General features: G+C 39.3%; 5 protein-coding genes and 1 long non-coding RNA gene across 10 annotated transcripts in view; 3 read left to right on the top strand and 3 right to left on the bottom strand.

Annotated features, from left to right (window-relative positions):
* Positions 1-235: 235 nt before the first annotated feature.
* LOC111443508 (AP-2 complex subunit sigma) lies at positions 236-15,299 on the bottom strand. Of its 3 annotated transcripts, XR_002710506.1 has the most exons (8): positions 15,126-15,299; positions 14,945-15,043; positions 14,792-14,842; positions 14,127-14,300; positions 1,630-1,689; positions 1,488-1,553; positions 1,175-1,407; positions 236-369 (listed from the first exon to the last, which is right to left on the bottom strand). XR_002710506.1 is itself a non-coding variant. In XM_023081336.1 (7 exons), the coding sequence occupies exons 1-7, from the start codon at positions 15,126-15,128 to the stop codon at positions 1,249-1,251; spliced, it is 612 nt and encodes a 203-aa protein (XP_022937104.1). In that variant the 5' UTR covers positions 15,129-15,299; the 3' UTR covers positions 770-1,248. The 3 variants fall into 3 exon arrangements, 2 of the variants coding, with proteins under 2 accessions (XP_022937104.1, XP_022937105.1); XM_023081336.1 differs by lacking the exon at positions 236-369 and having other exon boundaries at positions 770-1,407; XM_023081337.1 differs by lacking the exons at positions 236-369; positions 1,175-1,407; positions 1,488-1,553; positions 1,630-1,689 and adding exons at positions 13,061-13,324; positions 13,568-13,627.
* LOC111443510 lies at positions 2,415-5,536 on the bottom strand. 2 transcript variants are annotated; one of them, XR_002710508.1, is made up of 5 exons: positions 5,364-5,469; positions 5,185-5,283; positions 4,850-5,097; positions 3,499-4,254; positions 2,415-2,584 (listed from the first exon to the last, which is right to left on the bottom strand). It is a non-coding gene; the product is annotated as an uncharacterized LOC111443510 (long non-coding RNA). The 2 variants fall into 2 exon arrangements; XR_002710507.1 differs by lacking the exon at positions 2,415-2,584 and having other exon boundaries at positions 2,832-4,254; positions 5,364-5,536.
* Positions 5,664-10,771, top strand: LOC111443505 (BRISC and BRCA1-A complex member 2-like). Its single transcript, XM_023081333.1, has 13 exons — positions 5,664-5,925; positions 6,162-6,252; positions 6,371-6,563; positions 6,656-6,746; positions 7,145-7,180; positions 7,307-7,405; positions 7,487-7,617; positions 7,709-7,757; positions 7,868-7,957; positions 8,140-8,193; positions 9,452-9,517; positions 10,195-10,292; positions 10,393-10,771. Exons 1-13 carry the CDS (start codon positions 5,848-5,850, stop codon positions 10,454-10,456), a joined length of 1,140 nt encoding a protein of 379 aa, XP_022937101.1. The 5' UTR covers positions 5,664-5,847; the 3' UTR covers positions 10,457-10,771.
* Positions 12,474-13,118, top strand: LOC111443509 (gibberellin-regulated protein 1-like). Its single transcript, XM_023081338.1, has 3 exons — positions 12,474-12,575; positions 12,664-12,706; positions 12,790-13,118. The coding sequence occupies exons 1-3, from the start codon at positions 12,495-12,497 to the stop codon at positions 12,969-12,971; spliced, it is 306 nt and encodes a 101-aa protein (XP_022937106.1). The 5' UTR covers positions 12,474-12,494; the 3' UTR covers positions 12,972-13,118.
* A 338-nt stretch (positions 15,300-15,637) lies between the features above and the next one.
* Positions 15,638-18,096, bottom strand: LOC111442571 (hexokinase-2, chloroplastic). Of its 2 annotated transcripts, XM_023079980.1 has the most exons (9): positions 17,647-18,096; positions 17,428-17,578; positions 17,156-17,338; positions 17,007-17,081; positions 16,772-16,927; positions 16,593-16,688; positions 16,373-16,503; positions 16,223-16,304; positions 15,638-16,070 (listed from the first exon to the last, which is right to left on the bottom strand). In XM_023079980.1, the coding sequence occupies exons 1-9, from the start codon at positions 17,907-17,909 to the stop codon at positions 15,741-15,743; spliced, it is 1,467 nt and encodes a 488-aa protein (XP_022935748.1). In that variant the 5' UTR covers positions 17,910-18,096; the 3' UTR covers positions 15,638-15,740. The 2 variants fall into 2 exon arrangements, with proteins under 2 accessions (XP_022935748.1, XP_022935747.1); XM_023079979.1 differs by lacking the exon at positions 16,223-16,304 and having other exon boundaries at positions 15,910-16,156; positions 17,647-18,029.
* A 901-nt stretch (positions 18,097-18,997) lies between these two features.
* Positions 18,998-19,396, top strand: part of LOC111443369 (WEB family protein At1g75720) — a 1,460-nt gene continuing 1,061 nt past the window's right edge. Inside the window, exon 1 of the mRNA XM_023081159.1 lies at positions 18,998-19,337. Coding sequence (XP_022936927.1) covers positions 19,203-19,337 — 135 coding nt within the window. The 5' untranslated portion in view covers positions 18,998-19,202. The remainder of the gene's footprint in view (positions 19,338-19,396) is intronic.

Raw genomic sequence — 19,396 nt, 5'->3', positions numbered from 1 at the left:
TATTATTATTTATTTATTTATGTAGCTTTTTTAGTATTTTAATTTTAGTATTTTAACTTTAAAAAATAATGATTTATTTTGTTAATATATATATATAAACATGATTACAAATGAAATAAACAACTTTGAAAATATTGAATGAAATAATGCACTGATAAAAATGGTTATTTTAAAAAAGTTTCAAGACAAATAATTACTTCAAAGTTTGGGATTAAAATGGAACGGAGAAAAAGTAGTTGGCAGAAAGAGAGCAAAAATAAAATGAGAAATGCAGTACAATTGTATTTTTAATATGTTTAGTATAAAATTTATATATTAGGGTTTATAATATATCAGAGTCCAGGAAAGTCTACGCACAGCGGCCTCAATCATCAATCATTGTGAGGCACATCTAGGGTTTTCACTTTCAGAAACCTGGTCCGGCCCAACTCAAGCCCAAGCCCAAACCCTAACAACTTTCAGAAACCCGAACCGGCCCAACTCTTTGTCTCACACAAATGGAGCCCAAACCCTAACCGTTGAGATTTTGTACGTTCTCTTATTATTATTGATTTAAAATATAAAGAAGAAAAATTCAATTAGAGATTTGGTGAGATTATCAAATTTCTATTAGATTACCAAATTTCTAAGATACTTATTTCAGAGGAACCGAACTAATAGAATGAACTAAATGAGTTCTACAATATGAACGATGTATCACGCATATCACTTAGAGGTGGTAGAGGTGGTTTAGAGGGAGAAATGAAGAAATATTGTATTTTGTACTATATTGGAGATGAATCTTGACTATTCACAAAATTTGTCTTTACACAAATGGAGCTCAAACCCTGACACAAATTTGTTTTGTCCTTCAGTTTAGGGACCCTGAAATTAGAGTTAAACATCGGAGTCCCTAGATCTGAAACTAATCTGAAACTAGATTTGAAATAGAGGCTATTCTTTTTTTGTTTCCCTGTCTGCCGCCCCCTATTTTTTTGTTTCCCGGTTGAGAAGTTGAATGTATTGATAGTGAGAGCCCGGGAACTTCCTCTTTTTTGTTTCCCCGTCTGCCGCCGCCTATTTTTTTGTTTCCCTGCTGAGAAGTTGAATGTATTGATAGTGAGAGCCTGGAAACTTCCTCTTTCAGTTTGAATGAGTCAGTTCTGATCTTCCCCACTTCACATCTTAAAGCAATGACACCATCCTTCCACTTCTAATTGCTGTCATTGTTGGGGCTTCTTAATTTCTCCAATATGCCCGGTAGATTCTCTACCATTTGGCACTTGACCGCTTGCTCTTCAATTTATTCTCATTCTCGATCTCCAGTGCAGATACCTTCAGTCGGCGGATCAGATCTATTCCAGCTAGCAGTTTTGTTTTCGAGGTTCGAAGTGACATCTCCATATCTATCAGCGACTGAACCTTTACCTACAGAACCAATTTCCAAAACTTATCAGAAACCTGAGAGATATGAAGAAAAATTTGTTGCGTCTATAAAAAAAATGCACCTGATAAACATGATCTTCATACAAACGAATATCTGCGGCGCTTGGTTCGAGCTGATTTTGTGGTGCCTATAACCTTTCTGTCAGACCATCGGAGATTTTGCCACAGCAAACAATTACTAAGAATAAGCAGACAATACTTTACCTTTTTGCTCGTTTCTTGGAGTTTTCCAGCAAGAATAAATTCATCAAGTATCAGATAGACCTTCATCAGATTCAGCATAAAAATGAGGATCAGATTCAACACAACAATATGCAAGGAATTTGTGGAAGCAAGAGTAAGAAAATGAAGAACAAACCTTGCTAGAATTAAAAACCAAAACGAGCTCACACACATGGCTGAAGAAATGATCAAGAATCTCCACAAACAGACGAACACTCTCAAGGTAGTTGTCTGTTCTGTCTACACAGAGGGAGAAAAATAATCCTGCATATTGTCTGTAGATGACCTTGTGTTCGGAACTGCAAAAGTGGTGGAGATTGCAATAAGTTAGAGCTTACAAAAAAAACGAGATGAAAGCATTACCCAGCCCACAAAAGTAAAAGTACACAAATAACTTTGAAAATATTGAAAAATGTCAACTGAAACTAAACAAATCCCGGCCAAAAACTGGGACAACAAAAAGTTCTCACCTCAACAAAATTTTTAAAATTGGGATCACTATTCACCACTAATCGATGAACCTGCAATTGAATTAAAAGAAAAGACCTAGAACTTAGCCTGGAAAGGAAAAATTGAAATCAGAGAATTAAAAACAAAATTCATGAGGGAATTGGAAAAATACCTCGCACTCGACCTTATGCTTTTCTGATTCCTCAAGAGGAAGGTAATACTTCGCCAGAGGGGTCTTGCCCTGCCTATTTTGCAAAAGTATAAACCGGATCTGCAAAAAATCAAATGATAATGTCAAAACCTTCATTCTGAGACTACCTTTAAGATCACCAAAATGAGAAAGCCGCCAGACCATTCTTGAAAATGACGAAGGGATCGACGAATCCAAATCCAATTGGTTATCGGAGGCCGAATTCGGTGCACAAAGTGCTGAAATGTCTTTAAAGTTTGTGTTGAGATGAATGTGGATGCAGATGAGCAAACGATTCTGCATAATTGTTGATTTTGTTTATCTTTGACTTTGAAAAAAATAAATACTTGAAGGTGCAAAAGACATCATAACTTTCAATTACTTAAAGAAAAAGACTCACCCAAAACAAAAAGCTCCCATAACAGGAATCTGTATAAGCTTCGAGAGAGAGAGAGAGAGAAAAAAAACTTCAAGGTCTCACAATCCTATCGTGGTCTGGAATAGTTGGAATAGTGGGGTCTGGATCTGCTAATAATCGCTTCGCGGGCATAAATGCACAGTATTTTAGAGGTATCCCCATTCTAGGGTTTTGTCTAGCCTACATAATCTCAAGCACCCTAGTCTAAGCTCGTAGTTCCTTCCTATTCAACAAGAAAGATAACACTCTAAAATCCTCATTCTAGGGTTCTGTCTAGCCTACATAGTCTCAAGCACCCTAGTCTAAGCTCGTAGTTCCTTCCTATTCAACAAGAAAGATAACACAAGCAATCATGCACTGCGTTGATATTTTAGATTATCTCCTTTTCATGTTCTTTTATGTGTCTTCTTACTTTTATTGCTAGGCATCCTACTAAATCTACTTCAGGCTTTTGGTTTGTTGGATATACTTTAGAGGTAGATTGGAGGGAGTCAATGTTGCTTGAAGGGATATCATAAATTCAGTGCTGAAATGTCTTTAAAGTTTGTGTTGAAAAACCCTTACGATCCTCTCCAATAAAAAAAAGTTTCACAACACAATCAAGAGAACGGCCTGTGAAGGCGATCTGCATCTCCCACGAAAGGGTGGATGCAACAAAACCTCTTCAAGCACAGGGCATCGGTCGTGGACTCCTGACTAAGAGATCTCAGACAATTCCAAATCCCAATTGACTACAAGATCTCAAACTAAATCTACATGGGAAACAAATAAGGCAAAGAATGAGGTTCCGAACCTCCAAAACCTCTCTACAAAGAACACACCACTTAGAATCGAGGTACCAATGAAAACCTCCAGACCGAATCAACAAACAAAACATTCGCATCGAAACTAATAATATTATGCACAATCCCAACACTAAAAACTGTCCAAAACAAATAAGCATAATCAAATCTCGATTTAGAAAACGAAAAACAACAAAAGTTCAGACCGGAGCCTCCACAATGACAATGCGATCCCACGAGTAATCAAATAAGAATCACGTTTCTAATTACCATCGAGCCAAAATTGAATAAACAAAGAAGGCAATATAAACAGCACAAGAAAAAACCTGGGGAGGAAGAAATTGCAAGAAACCCGAAATCGAGAGGGGAAAAAGGGGAATCTAAAGAAGCAAACCTGTGAGGTGGTAGCAATACAGAGAAGAGGGAATTTAGGTCTGAGTTGCAGACGCGAGAAAGAAGTAGGAGAGGAAGAGGGAGCGGTTTGGCAATACTACCAATCTTCCACAAGCTAATTGTCAATGCCCCATTTCATTCGTTTTATAAGGAATCTGGATTCTTCCAGAACCATTACTTGTGTACTATGGCGATTGACGTCATTCCACTTCAACGAAATCAATTGAATAGAATGGAGCATCGAATTTCGACAAATACTGGGACGCAACAGCCTAAGATCAAAATTTCATCACATAAACCCACAAAATCACAACAAAAAGTTCTCACCTCAACACGAAATTTGTGAACTTGGGATCTCTATTAACCCGATGAATCTGCAATTGAATCAAGAGAAAAGAACCCACGTTAGTTGGAGAGGAGAACAAACCACCCTATAAGGGTGTGAAAATCTTTACCTAGCAGACGCGTTTTAAAGTCATGAGGGGAAGTCCGAAAGGGAAAGCCCAAAAAAGACAATATCTGCTAGCGGTGGATTAGATCGTTACAAATGGTATCAGAGCCAGTCACCGAAAGATGGGCCTGCCTTATCGCTGTTCCCCAAAGGGGATAGACACGAGGCGGTGTGCCAGTAAGAACTCTAGGCTGGCCCCAAAGGGGTGGATTTGGGGACGGTCCCACATCGATTGGAAGAAGGAAATAGTGCCAGCGAGAGCGCTAGCCTCGAAGGGGGTGGATTGTGATGTCTCACATTGGTTAACACGCCATTTGTAAGGGTGGGGAAGAAATCTTCCCCTAGTGCGTTTTAAAGCCTTGAGGGGAAACCCGAAATGGAAAAGCCAAAAAGGAAAATATCGACCGGCAGTCGATCTGAGTCGTTACATCCTAGAACTTAACAGAACTTAGTCTGGAGAGAAAAAACTGGAATCGGAGAATTAAGAAACAAAATTCATGAGGGAATTGGAAAAATACCTCGTACTCGACCTTGTGCTTTTTGGATTCCTCAAGAGTAATGTAATACTTAGTCAGACAGGTCTTGCCCTACAAGGACGCTGGTCTCGAAAAGGTGGATTGTGATGTCCCACATTGGTTAGGGAGGAGAAAACACCATTTATAAGGACGTGGAAACCTTCTCCTAGCAGACACCTTGAGGAGTCCGAAATGGAAAGCCCAAAGAGGACAATATCTGCTAGCGGTCCGTCAATCTGAGTCGTTACAACCTAGAACTTAGCAGAACTTAGCCTGGAAAGAAAAAACTGGAATCGGAGAATTAAGAAACAAAATTCATGAGGTAATTGGAAAAATACCTCGTACTCGACCTTGTGCTTTTCGGATTCCTCAAGAGGAACGTAATACTTAGCCAAACGGGTCTGGCCCTGCCTATTTTGCAAAAGTATGAATCGGATCTGCAAAAAATCAAATGAGAATGTCAAAACCTTACAATCTGAGACTACCTTTGATAAGATCACCAAAAAAGCCGACAGACCATTCTTGAAAATGACGAAGGAAGATCGACGAATCCAACTCCAATTGATTATCGGAGGCCGAATTCTGGTGCACAAAGTTGCGTTGATTATCGGCGGCTCTGTGCACAAAGTAGCGTTGATTACCCTTGCCTTATTGGGTCAGAATTTTTTACAGGCCCATTAACCCATGGGCCCATTTTAGCACACCCATTGACCCATTTTAGCACACCCATTGACCCATTGGCCCATTTTTTTGGTCGGACTTTATCAAAGTCGCATCTTAGAATCGCGGTTCAGTGAAGTCGTGGAATGGGGAAGCATTTTCAAGCATGTTGAGCTGCTCTTTGATCAGTAAATGGAGGCCTCTTGCAGCAAGAGGGTAGTGGTGTGAATTTCTTAAGTTGAATCAGCTGTTTATTGGTGTTTCAGTTGGATTTGACGGTGGCTCTCTAGATCGCTCGCCGGAGATAAACCAAGTAGCTCCGTCGTTTAGCTGCTACAGCCATGTCCTCCGACGCTGTACCACCTCTCATTGCTGCTCATGTCAATTACCTGCTCAGCCACTTTCCTCTCCCCGTCAAGGTAACATTTCGGATTCCTATCTCTCCCTGGAAAATTCAGTGGTAACAAAATTGATGGTAATGTTTGTACTGGTTTGGAATTAGATTAGTTCACTGAATTGATCGGAAATGAATGATATTGGGTGTTCTTTCTTTCCATCCTCCCCTTTTCCACCACGAACATAGAATATGATGTCATTATCTTATCGCAATATGAAACGAGAACGAATCACTTATTCCTACTCTTTATATATTCAGATTGAGAACATGTGGTCTGGCAGTAGACACTGCCCTGGAATTATTGATAGGTTCACGCTGATCGTACCTTACTGCCTTGAATTCGTCAGATGTAAGACTTGTTTTCCATTGTAGTTTCATATATCCTTTCAATTCTTTTCCCTTTCCCTGTATTGAATGCTTTGTAGAGTCACCGTACCTAGCTGTTTGATAGCTCTTACATGTCGTAGGGGACATCATGTACAATGCTGAAACACCATTTTCTGCTCCTGATATTATGTTTGGAGCAGAAGATGAAAATTTCCATCCATTCTCAAGTAAGGTTGATGAAGGAGAACGAGATCATAATTCATTACAGAACTGTCTACGTGACTGGAACAGCAAAGATCCATCACGGCTCACTAGCCTCCTTCAAGAACTAAGGTTTTTCAGGACTTTCCTGTGATTGATCCTTCTTTTTTAATGCCTTGGGTATAACTCACCTTGAATTTAATGGCAACTTTACTTTTTTCAAGGGATCGATATGTGTCGTACCAAAGGAAACGTGTTGAAGGAGTTGATGATGAAAGATTGAAGTTTGAACTTTGTACTATGTTATCTAGGGAGGTAATGTTCTTCATTATAAGGTTTGATAGACTGTTAACTCTAACTTGGTGATCACTTGAATTAACCTATGAATTTGAGGGGTGAGGTACTGGGCTCGGTGTCTTGATAATATTATCTTACTGGATGCCGGTAGAGGTGTATAAAACCTTTTGTTTTCATCTTTGGAATCCGAATGAGACAATTGCTGCCACGGCCAGATAATTATTCCAGATTTTTCACGCTTGAAAAAATCTTAGGGTAGAAGTTTAACCATCCTCAGTATGTGTTTTTTGCTTATAACTATGTATTCCTATTGCTAGGCAAGCGGCTGGACCTTGATGTCTGTGGTTTCTCCTTAAGAATCTTTCATTTACACTGGTTAACTAAATCCAAAAATAATAAACCATACCTATGTGCAGGGAATTGAAATGCATTTGAGTTCAGGTTTTGAGAAGGTAATAGTTTGAAGTATATGGTTACACTTCCCTTGAATATCAGTAAATAGATGAATACTAAGGACTCTATTTTCTCTCTCTTCATTCTTATACATGTCCCTTATATGCCTTTGAACTTTAGCATAGCCAGAGGAGGTCAAATTTGCTGTGCCGCTGGTAGACATTGATATTAACAAGATGATTCCTGGATGCCCGTGGAGGCATCCACAGAAGATATTTTTGCAGGTTTCCTATTACTTTTCTCTCTCTTTGAACTTCTGGTCTTTCCGTTCCTCTATTTTTCCCATTCTCATAATTTGTTTGTAGGTTTTATATCCTGTGGTGAGAAAATATGCATCTACTCCTGTTGCACCTCGTCTGAAATTGGTTTCTACATCTGAGTTGAAGGCCCTGTTATCCATTGAGGATATCAAACTTCCTTCATGGATAGATGGAATGTAGGATGCTCTCTCTCTCTTATATCTCCTTTCGCGGTCAGGATTGGGTGCTGAAAGTGATTTCACTTTTCTCTTTTTAACTGACTGCAAGGTGCATGGCTGAATATCTTCCTCACCTAGAAGAGAGTCTTGAGAAACAGGTTGGTTACATTTTTGTTGGTCAGATGGCTCCCTCTGGGTTGTTTAACTGGGCCTTGATTCTGGAAATCGCCTAAAATAGAGTATTTATACTTCTATCATTCTGATGAAGGTTCTGGAGGCAGTTTCATTGATTGATGTTAGGAGAGGCTTTATAGAGGCGTTGGACTCCTTCTTTGGAAGGCCTTTAGAAGCTGACCCGGTGAGATTCCTAAAAATTTATTTTCATCCATCGTCTTCTCCTTTTTAAAGTCCTAAAAATTTATTTCCATCTATCTTCTTCTCCTTTTTAAAGTCATTATCGAACTATTAATTTATGTGCATGTGCGCGCATGCCCCGGATCATCCCATCTCAGTAATGGCATGAACTTCTTTGTTTTTTAGGTGTTCTGTCGAACGGCTACAGTTATCACTGCCTCTGGGGTGTTCACATTCCTGGTATTAAGTGACCTTTACTATACTTGATATGTAGCATCCCATCACTATCAAGAATGTTGTTATATGGAATTTTTCCAATTATTTACTGTGAAAAAGATATTGTTCACGTAACTTTTAGTTGACTCTGGTGATTGGTTTTGATAGCTTTCTTTAACTCTCGACCAGAATAACTGCTTCTCCGTCTCCTCAAAATCTTCCGTTGTTAGGATTTATTCCCTGGCCAGTAGAGATTCAGATGTAATAGTTTTAACTTTGGAGACGATCACCCCCCAAATATCTAGTACAAAATTCCAGAGTCCAGTGATGACAAAGATAGCCCTCAGTTTTTCTTTGTTAGAGAGAACCCTGAAACTAAAGATCCCTCAACATCAAAAACATTACAGTGAATTATTTTCTAAACGGTAAAAAGGAAAAGAAATAAAATTTTGTAGAGAACATCCAAAGAGAAGCCTTGAAGAGAGCGACACTCACTCTAAACTTCCTCTCAAGACCTTTCTACATTCTTGAAGGTTCACCTATTTCTATCTAATCAAATATTCCGGTTAATAATGCAGAACACCGATTGTTCAAGAAGCTGACAAGCTTTGACTTATCCCAACATGTACTTGGATTACCTTTTTCTTTCTTTTGGATAAACCTGTAGTTGGCTTACTAACACTTACCACTGAGAAATCTCTCCAAATCATCACAGAAAAGTGACGTCTGCATAAAATACACCACCTTGACACAGAACCATAACATGAACCTCGGACAAATTCATAATGTCAAGTTTGATTATGTTGCCGAGGCGTTTGTCAGTTATTGTCCCTGCTGGCTGCAAAATTTTGGATGATACCCAAGACATTTTACAACTATTTATCCTTTCAAATGGTTTCTCCATCCTGTCAAGTTTCTTGAGACATTTCCAGGACATGACTTCACACAAATCTTTCTTTCAAATTGTTAATGGTTTGTTACACACACGCACACACAAACCATACTCAATCAGTGATGAATGTAATTTGATCTGTAAAAATCCTTTTGGTTTTATATTAAACCAAGATAGTGTGCATTGGTCTGGTCAGATAGGGTATAGGATGCAGTTCATGATCATTGATCAACAATATGGCTGATTCTAGATTTGAGTCAATGTGGCATGTATTATCCTTGATCTTTTGTTAATTTTTTTTCCAACTTTATTTATGGTTTTATGTGTGAAAAGTTTTCTTTTCTTCATTTTCCTTCCCTTCTGTTTTTGGGAATTTCTTGTTAATGCTAGGCGCACTTCCTCATTTCAAGCCAATTTCCGAAGAAACAGCCTTCTCTGGTGCTGCAAAGTTCTCAGGTAATGTAACTTTGTCTTAAATCTTGAAAATTCTCGTACATATCAACTTTGCTTACTAGTTAGCATGATTGTATGAGATCCCCGATTGCTATTCAATATACAAGGAGGGGTAAGAAGGGGGCATTACACCATTGACAAGTTATGAATTTCCGTGTAAGGTGGGGGACAAGGGATTACGTTTAGGAAGGTGAAGTGTGTATAAAGGTTAGGGGATCGAGTACTGTGATATCACGTACTTTGTGTGCTTTGTTTATCATAAAGGGGAGAGATCACTAGACCCTCCCTGATAGGCTGGGTTACTGTTGTATTTCCCTTTGTGGCATCCTTTTCTCTGATTATCAATGCATAGTAAGGAAGATACCTTACAGATAAGTGCCATAAATATATGCTTGGACGTTTGTTTTCCATCAACATGTCTCCTGTGGTCGTGGGAACTCTTCTTGTAGTTTTGATAGAATTACTGCAGATTTCGTTCTCATTTACATTTTTCATAAATATGTTGATAATGAATCTTTGGTAAACCAATTTTTGTAAGGTTGCACGTCTTGAAGTGATCAAATGACATGATAGGTGCAATTTGTGTAACTCTAGTTTCCAAGGATTTTTCTGTTCGCTATGACTAGGAATGGCATTGTTGAGATGCCCCCTCTTTCTAATTATATCCATATATTGTTTAGCATTTCAACTCCCATGGTGCGCCCATCAAGTCGCAGCTTATTACCGACTATCCTTGGAGTCCTAGGTGGGAGCCATTGCAAATGGCTGAGCGGATTTTGTAAGTTGTCTCTCTGTCTCTCTTTTTTGTTTTTCGCTTGCATAATAATATACATTCACTAATCAATCATGAATTTACCGATTCGATTGGATGGTGACAGCGAGTTTCTGGCTGACGAGGCTTTGAGCTTCAAGAGGTACTGCAATGAGGCTCAACTTCAATGATTGTGTCATGCAAACTGTGGTCAACGTCAATATTCCGCCCATAAAACAGCCCACTTATGTACAGTTCGCAGAGTAGAGTAGTTCTAAATTTTTGTTTTTAGATTGACTTTGACTTTGCCATCTCCTTGGGAATGCCTGGTTAGTGCTTCCTCTACAAGGATGACTGAAAGGTAGATGATCAAGAACTCATATGAGTTATCAAATTTAAGGACTTTGCATCTGTTATAGGATTCGAATCCAGCAACAAAAGACGATCCTCAGTGGGTATGGGCATTCATTCTTATGAAAGACCATGATTTGGCATTTTATAACGCATTGAATGCTGCCGGAGATTCCCTCTTTTTTTTTTTTTATGAAATTACCCGATACATTCATTTCAAAATTTTCCAGTCTGTACTTGCATGCAACACCGGGAAGTGTACGGTATACAATTTTCCGAGAGCATGTGTACTTGGCATGACCTTTTGTTTTCAGGAATCTAATTCTTTACCACTTTTCTCTCAGCATCTTATTCTTGTACCACTTTTTTACGTTCAAGAATGACTTTTAACTTTAAAAAATTATTATTTTAATCTTTACGCCAACTTTATGAAAAAATGCGTATTTCTAATATATTTAGTATAAAATTTATATGCAAAATTAAAAATAAAAATAAAAAAAATAAACTTGTATAGACTCATGTATTTCATTTTAAAGTCGAACCTCAATCAAGCAATTAGGATCTTGGAGGTGTAGCAGCAGCAGCCTCAATCATCAATCATTTTAAGGCAGAGCAATGGCAATTTGGCAACTTGAATTTGGCAACTTATCTACTCTGCTTTACAAGATGGTATCGCTATTCATCATCTACCTGAAAATTTCTTCGAGATTCTATTTAACCGAAAAAAAAAATGAATTTTGATCAACGAAAAAACGAAAAAAAATGCATGGCAATCAACGATAGTGATGGTGAAGATGAGAAAGAAAGAAAAGAAAGAAAAGAAAGAAAAGAAGGAAAAGGCAAAAGCTTTGAACATCAGAGTCATGGAAGTATGAGAATGATCATTGCTTGCAGAACTAAAATAAGAAATTAATTGCAAGCTCCCCTTCAATGGTTATAGGCTCATCATCTGTTCGCCGCTTTTTTGCCCACTTGCATTTTAATAATGCCAAAAACACACACTGAAAAATTACAGAGAGATGAAGAAATTTTGTCGTCCGACTGTGCTTTCCAAACCCCTACACCACATCCTTATATATCAGTGAAAGGAGCTTCTAGGGTTTCACTTTCAGAGGCCTGAACCGGCCCAATTCAAGCCCAAGCCCAAACCCTAGCCGTTCAGATTTTGTCTTACGCAGATCCACGGTCGGGATTCACTCGAAGTTCCTTTCCAATATTTAGTTCCAATTTTTAAGGGGAAAAAAAAAAAAAACATTTGAAAGATTGTGGGGGGAATGAGTGGCCTACACCAAAAATAATTTTTCAAATTTGATTTTTATGTTTTGTATATACTTTTTTAAAATTCTAAATTTTGATCGTAATGGCCGCAACAAAACAAAATAATAAATTCTGCTGCTGGACTCATGTACACTATATTATTCAATGTACCATTTCTTGACTTCAAACCTCAAAAGTAACCAGCTTGATCCTTTCTCTTACGACACAATATTTCAACTTCAAACGGTTTCTCGAACATTATGAGAAAAGATGCAATGTAATACCCGACAGACTCTTGAATGTACCATTTCTTGACTTCAAAGCTCAAACTCGAGTAACCAACTTGATCCTTTCTCTTACGACACAATATTTCAACTTCAAACAGTTTCCCGAACATTATGAGAAAATATGCAATGTAATACCTGCACCCGTGTTCATGCCCTACTACTCAAAGCAAATTTCATACCAATTATACCCAAGACACCACCTACCACATTCTAGATTCCCATCTCAACCAAAAAATATTTACCTAACTTCTTAGATTTCTTCACTTTATTCCCTTTCAACAACCCCCTATAAACAGACACCTCTCGCATAACCAATACCCCATCCAGATTTCTAATGGCAGCAACTAAAGGTCTTGTGTTTGCTATGCTTCTTATTGCTTTTGCTTTTGTGCCCCTTACGGAATCAGCCCAAATGGTAATCCTTCTTCCATTTGATTTCTCTGTTCATTTTTTATACTCTCAACTTTGTGGCCTTATTACCTCACTGTATTGTGTCCTTTCAGGTTAGCACAACTCAGGTTGATAGCCCTCTTCCTGGCGAGATAGGTAACAGAGAGATTTGAGCACCTGCACCCACATTGTTATGTTAATGCTTCTTGCTTCCTGACCAATACCTGAATCTATTGCAGATTGTGGGGAAGCTTGTGATGCGAGATGCCAATTATCGTCGAGGCAAAAGATCTGCAAGAGAGCATGTGGAACCTGCTGCGCTCGCTGTCAATGCGTTCCACCAGGCACTTCAGGCAACTATGATGTTTGTCCCTGCTATGCTAACATGACTACACATGGTGGCAGGCACAAGTGTCCCTAGGCAATGTTCTATAATGATGATGTTACATCTCAGATCACACATATCCAAAATAAAGAATAATTGAGATAATAACTTCGATTCTAGAAGTGTATCAACAAGAATGAATACTGTAGATTTCACTATTTATAGAGGGTTGATGTTCTGAAATGTTCAAAAACTATGCAAAGGTGATGCAAGGGACTCTATCTGTCACAACAAAGACCACATGGAAAAATATACTGTGGGGGAAACAAAGAAAACTGAAATCGTAACACAATCAACTCTGTCACGGAAAACAAGTTGCAATCTTAGCTCTTTGACATGTACTATCTTCACTCCAGCTTTTCCAGTTCCCCCATTCTTTCAATAATCGCCTGAAAGTTTTTTGAAGAAGGAAAAAAGTAATTTAGACGTGAGATTTTAGGCAAATAAAATCCGTATGAATAAGTTACTAAGAACATAAAATTCTTTGAAAACTGATACTCCAGCTCATGATGTGGCTTCATGGCAAGGCATGGACAACATCTACAACTCTATGACGATTGTATCGGCAGGTGTTTTGACAGTCAGGTAAAGGGAAAATCACAATTACTAAGAATAAGCAGACAATACTTTACCTTTTTGCTGGTTTCTTGGAGTTCTCCAGCAAGAATAAATTCATCAAGTATCAGATAGACCTTCATCAGATTCAGCATAAAAATGGGGATCAATTTGGTAGCAGATTCAACACAACAATTACAACATTAACAAATCTGAAATAACGAATCTTCAAACTTACAACTAACAACTAGAAGGGAGGCAAATATATATGCAAGAATCGTCATCAACTAAAGGAAACGAGAAAATATGCAAGGAATTTGATTGCCATTGTTGAAAATAAGAAACTGAATAGAGTAAGATGGAACATTTGTTCACAAAGAATTTGAATTGGAGCCTCACAAACAGAGAATGCAGCAAATGCATCAGGTAGTGGGAAAGATAAATTGTTCTTCAATTAAGAAATTGACGACAACCGGTATAGCTAATTACTTGATAAATAGAATAGATAAACAAACATCACATGATATCCATACAAGTGAAAGGAGAGTTGCAAGACCAGTGTTTCAAAACAGATATACAGAACCTACATTGGTAAACAATATGGTGGAAGCAAGAGTAAGAAAATGAAGAACAAACCTTGTGAAAATTAAAAACCAAATCGAGCTCACACACATTGCTGAAGAAATGATCCAGAATCTCCACAAACAAATGAATACACTCAAGATAGGCCAACTCGTTGTCTGTTATGTCCACACAAAGGGAGAAAAACAATCCTGCATATCGTCTGTAGATGACCTTGTGTGTTCGGAACTGCAAAAGCGGTGGAGATTGCAATAAGCTAGAGCATACATAAAAACGAGATGAAAGCATTACGCAGCCCACAAGTAAAAGTAAACAAATGAATGATAAGATTCATGCTCAAAAGGAAATTGAAAAATGTCAACTGAAACGAAACAAATCCCGGCTAAGAATCGTGAAGAATGAACTCTCTATCACAACACAAGTTAATCTACAACTATGCCTACATAAACCAGAAAACAATAACCATTTCCTTAGCTAGTCATCATCACCCTCTTTGAAAGAAACTTCCATAGAAAACATCCAGAAATTAAATAAACGATGACATAAAATGGAAGAACTCAAGCAACAGAGAACTTGGTTAAGCGATTAACGTCATTCCACTTCAACAGAAATCAATTGAATAGAATGGAGCTTCGAATTTCGACAAATACTGGGACGCAACAGCCTAAGATCAAAATTTCATCACATAAACCCACGAAATCACAACAAAAAGTTCTCACCTCAACGAAATTTGTGAACTTGGGATCTCTATTAACCACCAATCGATGAACCTGCAATTGAATCAAAAGAAAAGACCTAGAACTTAGCCTGGAAAGAAAGAATTGGAATCTGAGAATTAAGAAACAAAATTCACGAGGGAATTGGAAAAATACCTCGTACTCGACCTTGTGCTTTTCGGATTCCTCAAGAGGAACGTAATACTTAGCCAGACGGGTCTTGCCCTGCCTATTTTGCAGAAGTATGAATCGGATCTGCAAAAGATCAAATGATAATGTCAAAACCTTACAATCTGAGACTACCTTTAAGATCACCAAAATGAGAAAGCCGACAGACCATTCTTGAAAATGACGAAGGAAGATCGACGAATCCAACTCCAATTGATTGTCGGAGGGCGAATTTTGGTGCACAAAGTTGCGTTGATTATCGGAGGACGAATTTTGGTGCACTGAGTTGCGTTGATTGTCGGAGGCCGAATTCTGTGCAAAAAGTTGCGTTGATTACCCTTGCCTTATTGGGTCAGAATTTTTTTACAGGCCCATTAATGTGTGCTGTAATACGAGGCCCAATCCTAAATCGAGCTCATTGACCCATTGGCCCATTTTTTTGGTCGGACTTCATCAAAGTCGCATCTTACAATCGCGGTTCAGTGAAGTCGTGGAATGGGGAAGCATTTTCAAGCATGTGGTTGAGCTGCTCTTTGATCGGTCAATTAAAACGTGTTTACTAGAGAAGAAGTTTCCAAAGTTTATAAAAGAAATGTTTCTTTCCTCTTTCAACCGTTCCTCTCTTCATTCAGAGAGGGATCTCACAACAAAAAAAAAATTCAAATAAATTGTAAAATGTCATCGCATAGCTTCAAACCAATCAAAAATAAATACAGAAGCTACAATTATTATCATAATTAGAAATGAAAAAAAAAAAAAAACGAAGCGTTTTCCCGTCTAGAAATCATGTTCTATAAATAGAGTTTGAAGCAGCCAACAGAGCAGCCCCAATGCCAGAGCCATCCTTGGTATGTTCAATGGCCACATTCTTAGCCAACTCTGTTCCCAGAAGCTCTGCTACTCCTTCTTTAAGGTACCTTCTGTACTGTGGATAATTCCCATACAATCCTCCATCCATCGCCACAACTCTCCTCTTTCCAAGCTTTACATCTTCAAAGTCTTCAATCTTGTGCAGGATTCCTACTATTCCCGCCCCTGCCAATCGCCCGCCCCGCCTACCAATCGTGTTGCACACCTCTACCACAGCTTTTCTTGCACTTAAATCCGACTCCACCTGCTTGCATTGGACCAATCAGATTAGGAACACTGAACAATATCTGCTCATTAACTCTCATGTTCTTTCTCGCCTTCCGCAAATCGGTGCGTGTTCGGACGTTATTTCCGTATTAGAACCAAGATTCGACATGAAAAGCTTAAAACATTTACCCCGAAAACGTTATACAATATCGATCCAACGGCTTGAAGGTCATTGGAAACATCTTGATGCATAGCACATACATCTGGAGTGCTGCATACAATTGCTACACATTGTTCGTCATGAAGACATATGAGTGAAGGATGAGGTGCAGGCGATACCTGAGGACGAACGGCTTAAACAGCTTTTCGGGAATTGATTTGCCGAAAAGAGGGGCGAATTCAGCCATTGCCAAAAGCACTCTACGAGCAATTTCGCCCAGATACATTCCTGCTATTGTCTTCTCAAAGATCTTCCCAACACGCAAATACATAAACACATTACATTTCTATGCTGTATGGATAAGCTGCATTGTATGAACATTTATAAACTAGAACTCACCTGCTCCCCTGGATTTATACTGGCAGCATCCATCTCTCTATCAAAAACAGTGAGAGGAAGACCATTTGAATATGCTCCCCACTCCGTGTTGATAATCTAAAACGAACGAGTTTTTGGCAATGAAAAAACGACATTAAGTTGCGGTCGATGAAATAATCTACTAAACTAGAGATACATACAGTTTTCCCCGAAGAGGATGCCTGGCCTTGCAGCTTAGGAATAGCATCCTTTCGTTCTATATAACAAGCGTTGGTTCCGGTCCCTAAAATCACAGCAGCCACGACATCATCGTCGTAGTATCTAGCTCCAGCTAAGGTTCCAACCGTGTCGTTTACCTGTTTTCGATTATGAACAATCAATGATGCATCAAAGTAGAAACCTTTTCTAAGGATGGTTATAGGAGCAAGAACATACAAGGGCGGAAACGTGCATATCTAGTCCTCGTCGTTCCATGGCTTCGTTTAGACAAGCAACAACATCTTTCCCAGCCTGTTACGAGTTCGAAACAATCAATGGCTATGTCGTTTCGACAGTGGCAAACTAAAATATGGGGAAAATAATACCGTTCCAGAGACAGCAAAACCCTTAGTCCACTTGATTAAAATGCCAGAATCAATGGAAGTTTGGTTCACAGGGAATGAGAATGTGAATCCAATCTCCCTCTTTCTTCCAGGAGGGAGGTGGAATCTGTTGCCTTCTCCCTCTACAAATTTTGCCAGACCAGAGGCAATGAAATCGAAGAGCTCCTTCAGAACAACAAGGAAGTTCATTGCTTCGATGAGATTAAGGATGTTTGAAACATTAAATCCAGTTTAACACACTAATATTGTTCTACCTGAGATGTGGCAAACATGAGGTGTTGAGGGATTGAAACTTGTTCAAATTCAGTGGCGATAACACGTTCTTCTTTGCCGCCCAATTGCACCCTAAGAACCCGAAAGTTGGTGCCGCCGAGATCCAATCCATAAAGCAATCCCTTCTCATTCCTTTTCACAAATTCACGATCAGTTAAAACGACGCAGTATAAGCGAAAGGTTTGAACTTTCAAACATACCCAGTTGGCAGAGTGTCGACATGGCTGAGAATCATTTTGAGATCGCTGCCGCCGTCGATAGCAAGCCCAGCCCGCATATCGTCGGCCATTGCATCGGCCACGTAGCGCAATACCGGCAAAGGGGTGTCGCAATCCTTCTGAAACTTGGTCAAAATTGGCGCAACAGAGAGGGCTTTGGATCGGCCGGACATGACGAAGCGAGGGCGGCCCCTGAACGCCAGAGATGTTAGCGGAGAGAAAGATCCAAGGGCAGGAAGCGACATTGTAAGAAGCGGTAGAAAGCAGGGAGAGAGGGAAGGGAAGGAGTCGATACAGTTGCAACAATGAACGGGGAGAAGGTGCTTTGAGGTGGGGTAGTTGAAACAGTTAACTTTAATGAAAAAAGATGATAACTTTGATGAAGGATCCCAATTCCTAAAAAAGGGTTTGGTCAACACAAGATTTTTGGGCAGATGGAGAGAAATTAGAAGAGGGACGGAGAAGACGAAGTGGTTTGTTCTTGGTTTGGTCAATTCGAACTCAGACAACCTTAACGTCAGATCTCATAGCTTGAAGGCTGGCATCCTTGTTGTCATACCGTCTGATGTCTTGTCTCTAATACCATTTGTAACATTTCAAGCCCACGACTAATCCCTCTCCCACCGATGTGGGATCTCACAGTCCACCTCTCTTGATGCCAGCGTCCTCGCGGGTGTGTCTCTGATATCATTTGTAACATCCCAAGTTCATGACTAACTCCTCTCCAACCGATGTGAGATCTCACCGTCCACCCCTATTGTGGGTTTGACTCTGATATCATTTGTAACATCCCAACCCCACGACTAACTAACGTGGGATCTCACAGTCCAACTCCCCTTAGGGGCCAACACGCTCGTTGGCACACGACTCGGTGTCTACCATTTGTAACATCTCAAGCCCACCACTAACCCCTCTCCGACTAATATGGGATCTCATAGTCCACCTCCATGGAGGCGAGCGTCCTCGCTAACACATCGCCCCATGTTTAGCTCTAATACCATTTATAGCATCACAAATCCACCACTAACTCTTTTGACCTTTACTTATTATTGTCGGTCTCATAATTTTAAACACTTGTCTATTAATGAAAGATTTTTCACACCCGAGTAAGATCTCCAACCGATATGTGTGGCAGGAAGACAAAAAAAGGAATAGATTACAAGCTTAATGGGTGTGCTAAGTATATGCTGATTAAGGTAACGCCTAGTAGCTTACTAAGTTAAAAAGGAGCTCTGCCTTCAACTACAAGCACATAATCTTGGAGTATTCATACTCAACTGTTCATCTCTCACTCTCGGTTACCTCAAAAAATGAACAGAATTCAAGTAACTTGGAAGCCAAGAAACGAAGCTTTCCTTACTTTGCCATATCCTAATATTTCTTCGTTGCCTCTTTTCTTCCTTCAATTCCCCAATTCACTCTTCTTTCTCTCTCTGTTTGGAAGTTGGGAAGAACATTAAAAGTTGGTCCTCTGTTTTTGTCGCAAATTTCCGGAGGAACCCCAAGTTTACTTTCTTTTTTGGTTTGTTCCATTCAACATGGAAACAGGAGGTGTCAAACTCAAAAGGGCAGAGATTGATACCAGAAAGCCATTTCGTTCAGTGAAGGAAGCCGTTTCGTTGTTCGGCGACAAAGTTTTGGCCGGAGAACTCTATAGCAACAGGCTTAAACAGGTCTCCCTCTGTTTTTTGCTTTTACGCCTCAAATTCTTTGTTTTTTTTTTTTTTTTTTT

This window comes from Cucurbita moschata, unplaced genomic scaffold (genome assembly GCF_002738365.1).
Source record: "Cucurbita moschata cultivar Rifu unplaced genomic scaffold, Cmos_1.0 Cmo_Scf00005, whole genome shotgun sequence".
NCBI classification, from domain to species: Eukaryota; Viridiplantae; Streptophyta; class Magnoliopsida; order Cucurbitales; family Cucurbitaceae; genus Cucurbita; species Cucurbita moschata.
The sequence above is the reverse complement of the archived record's forward strand: the minus strand, read 5'-3'. Positions and strand labels throughout refer to the sequence as shown.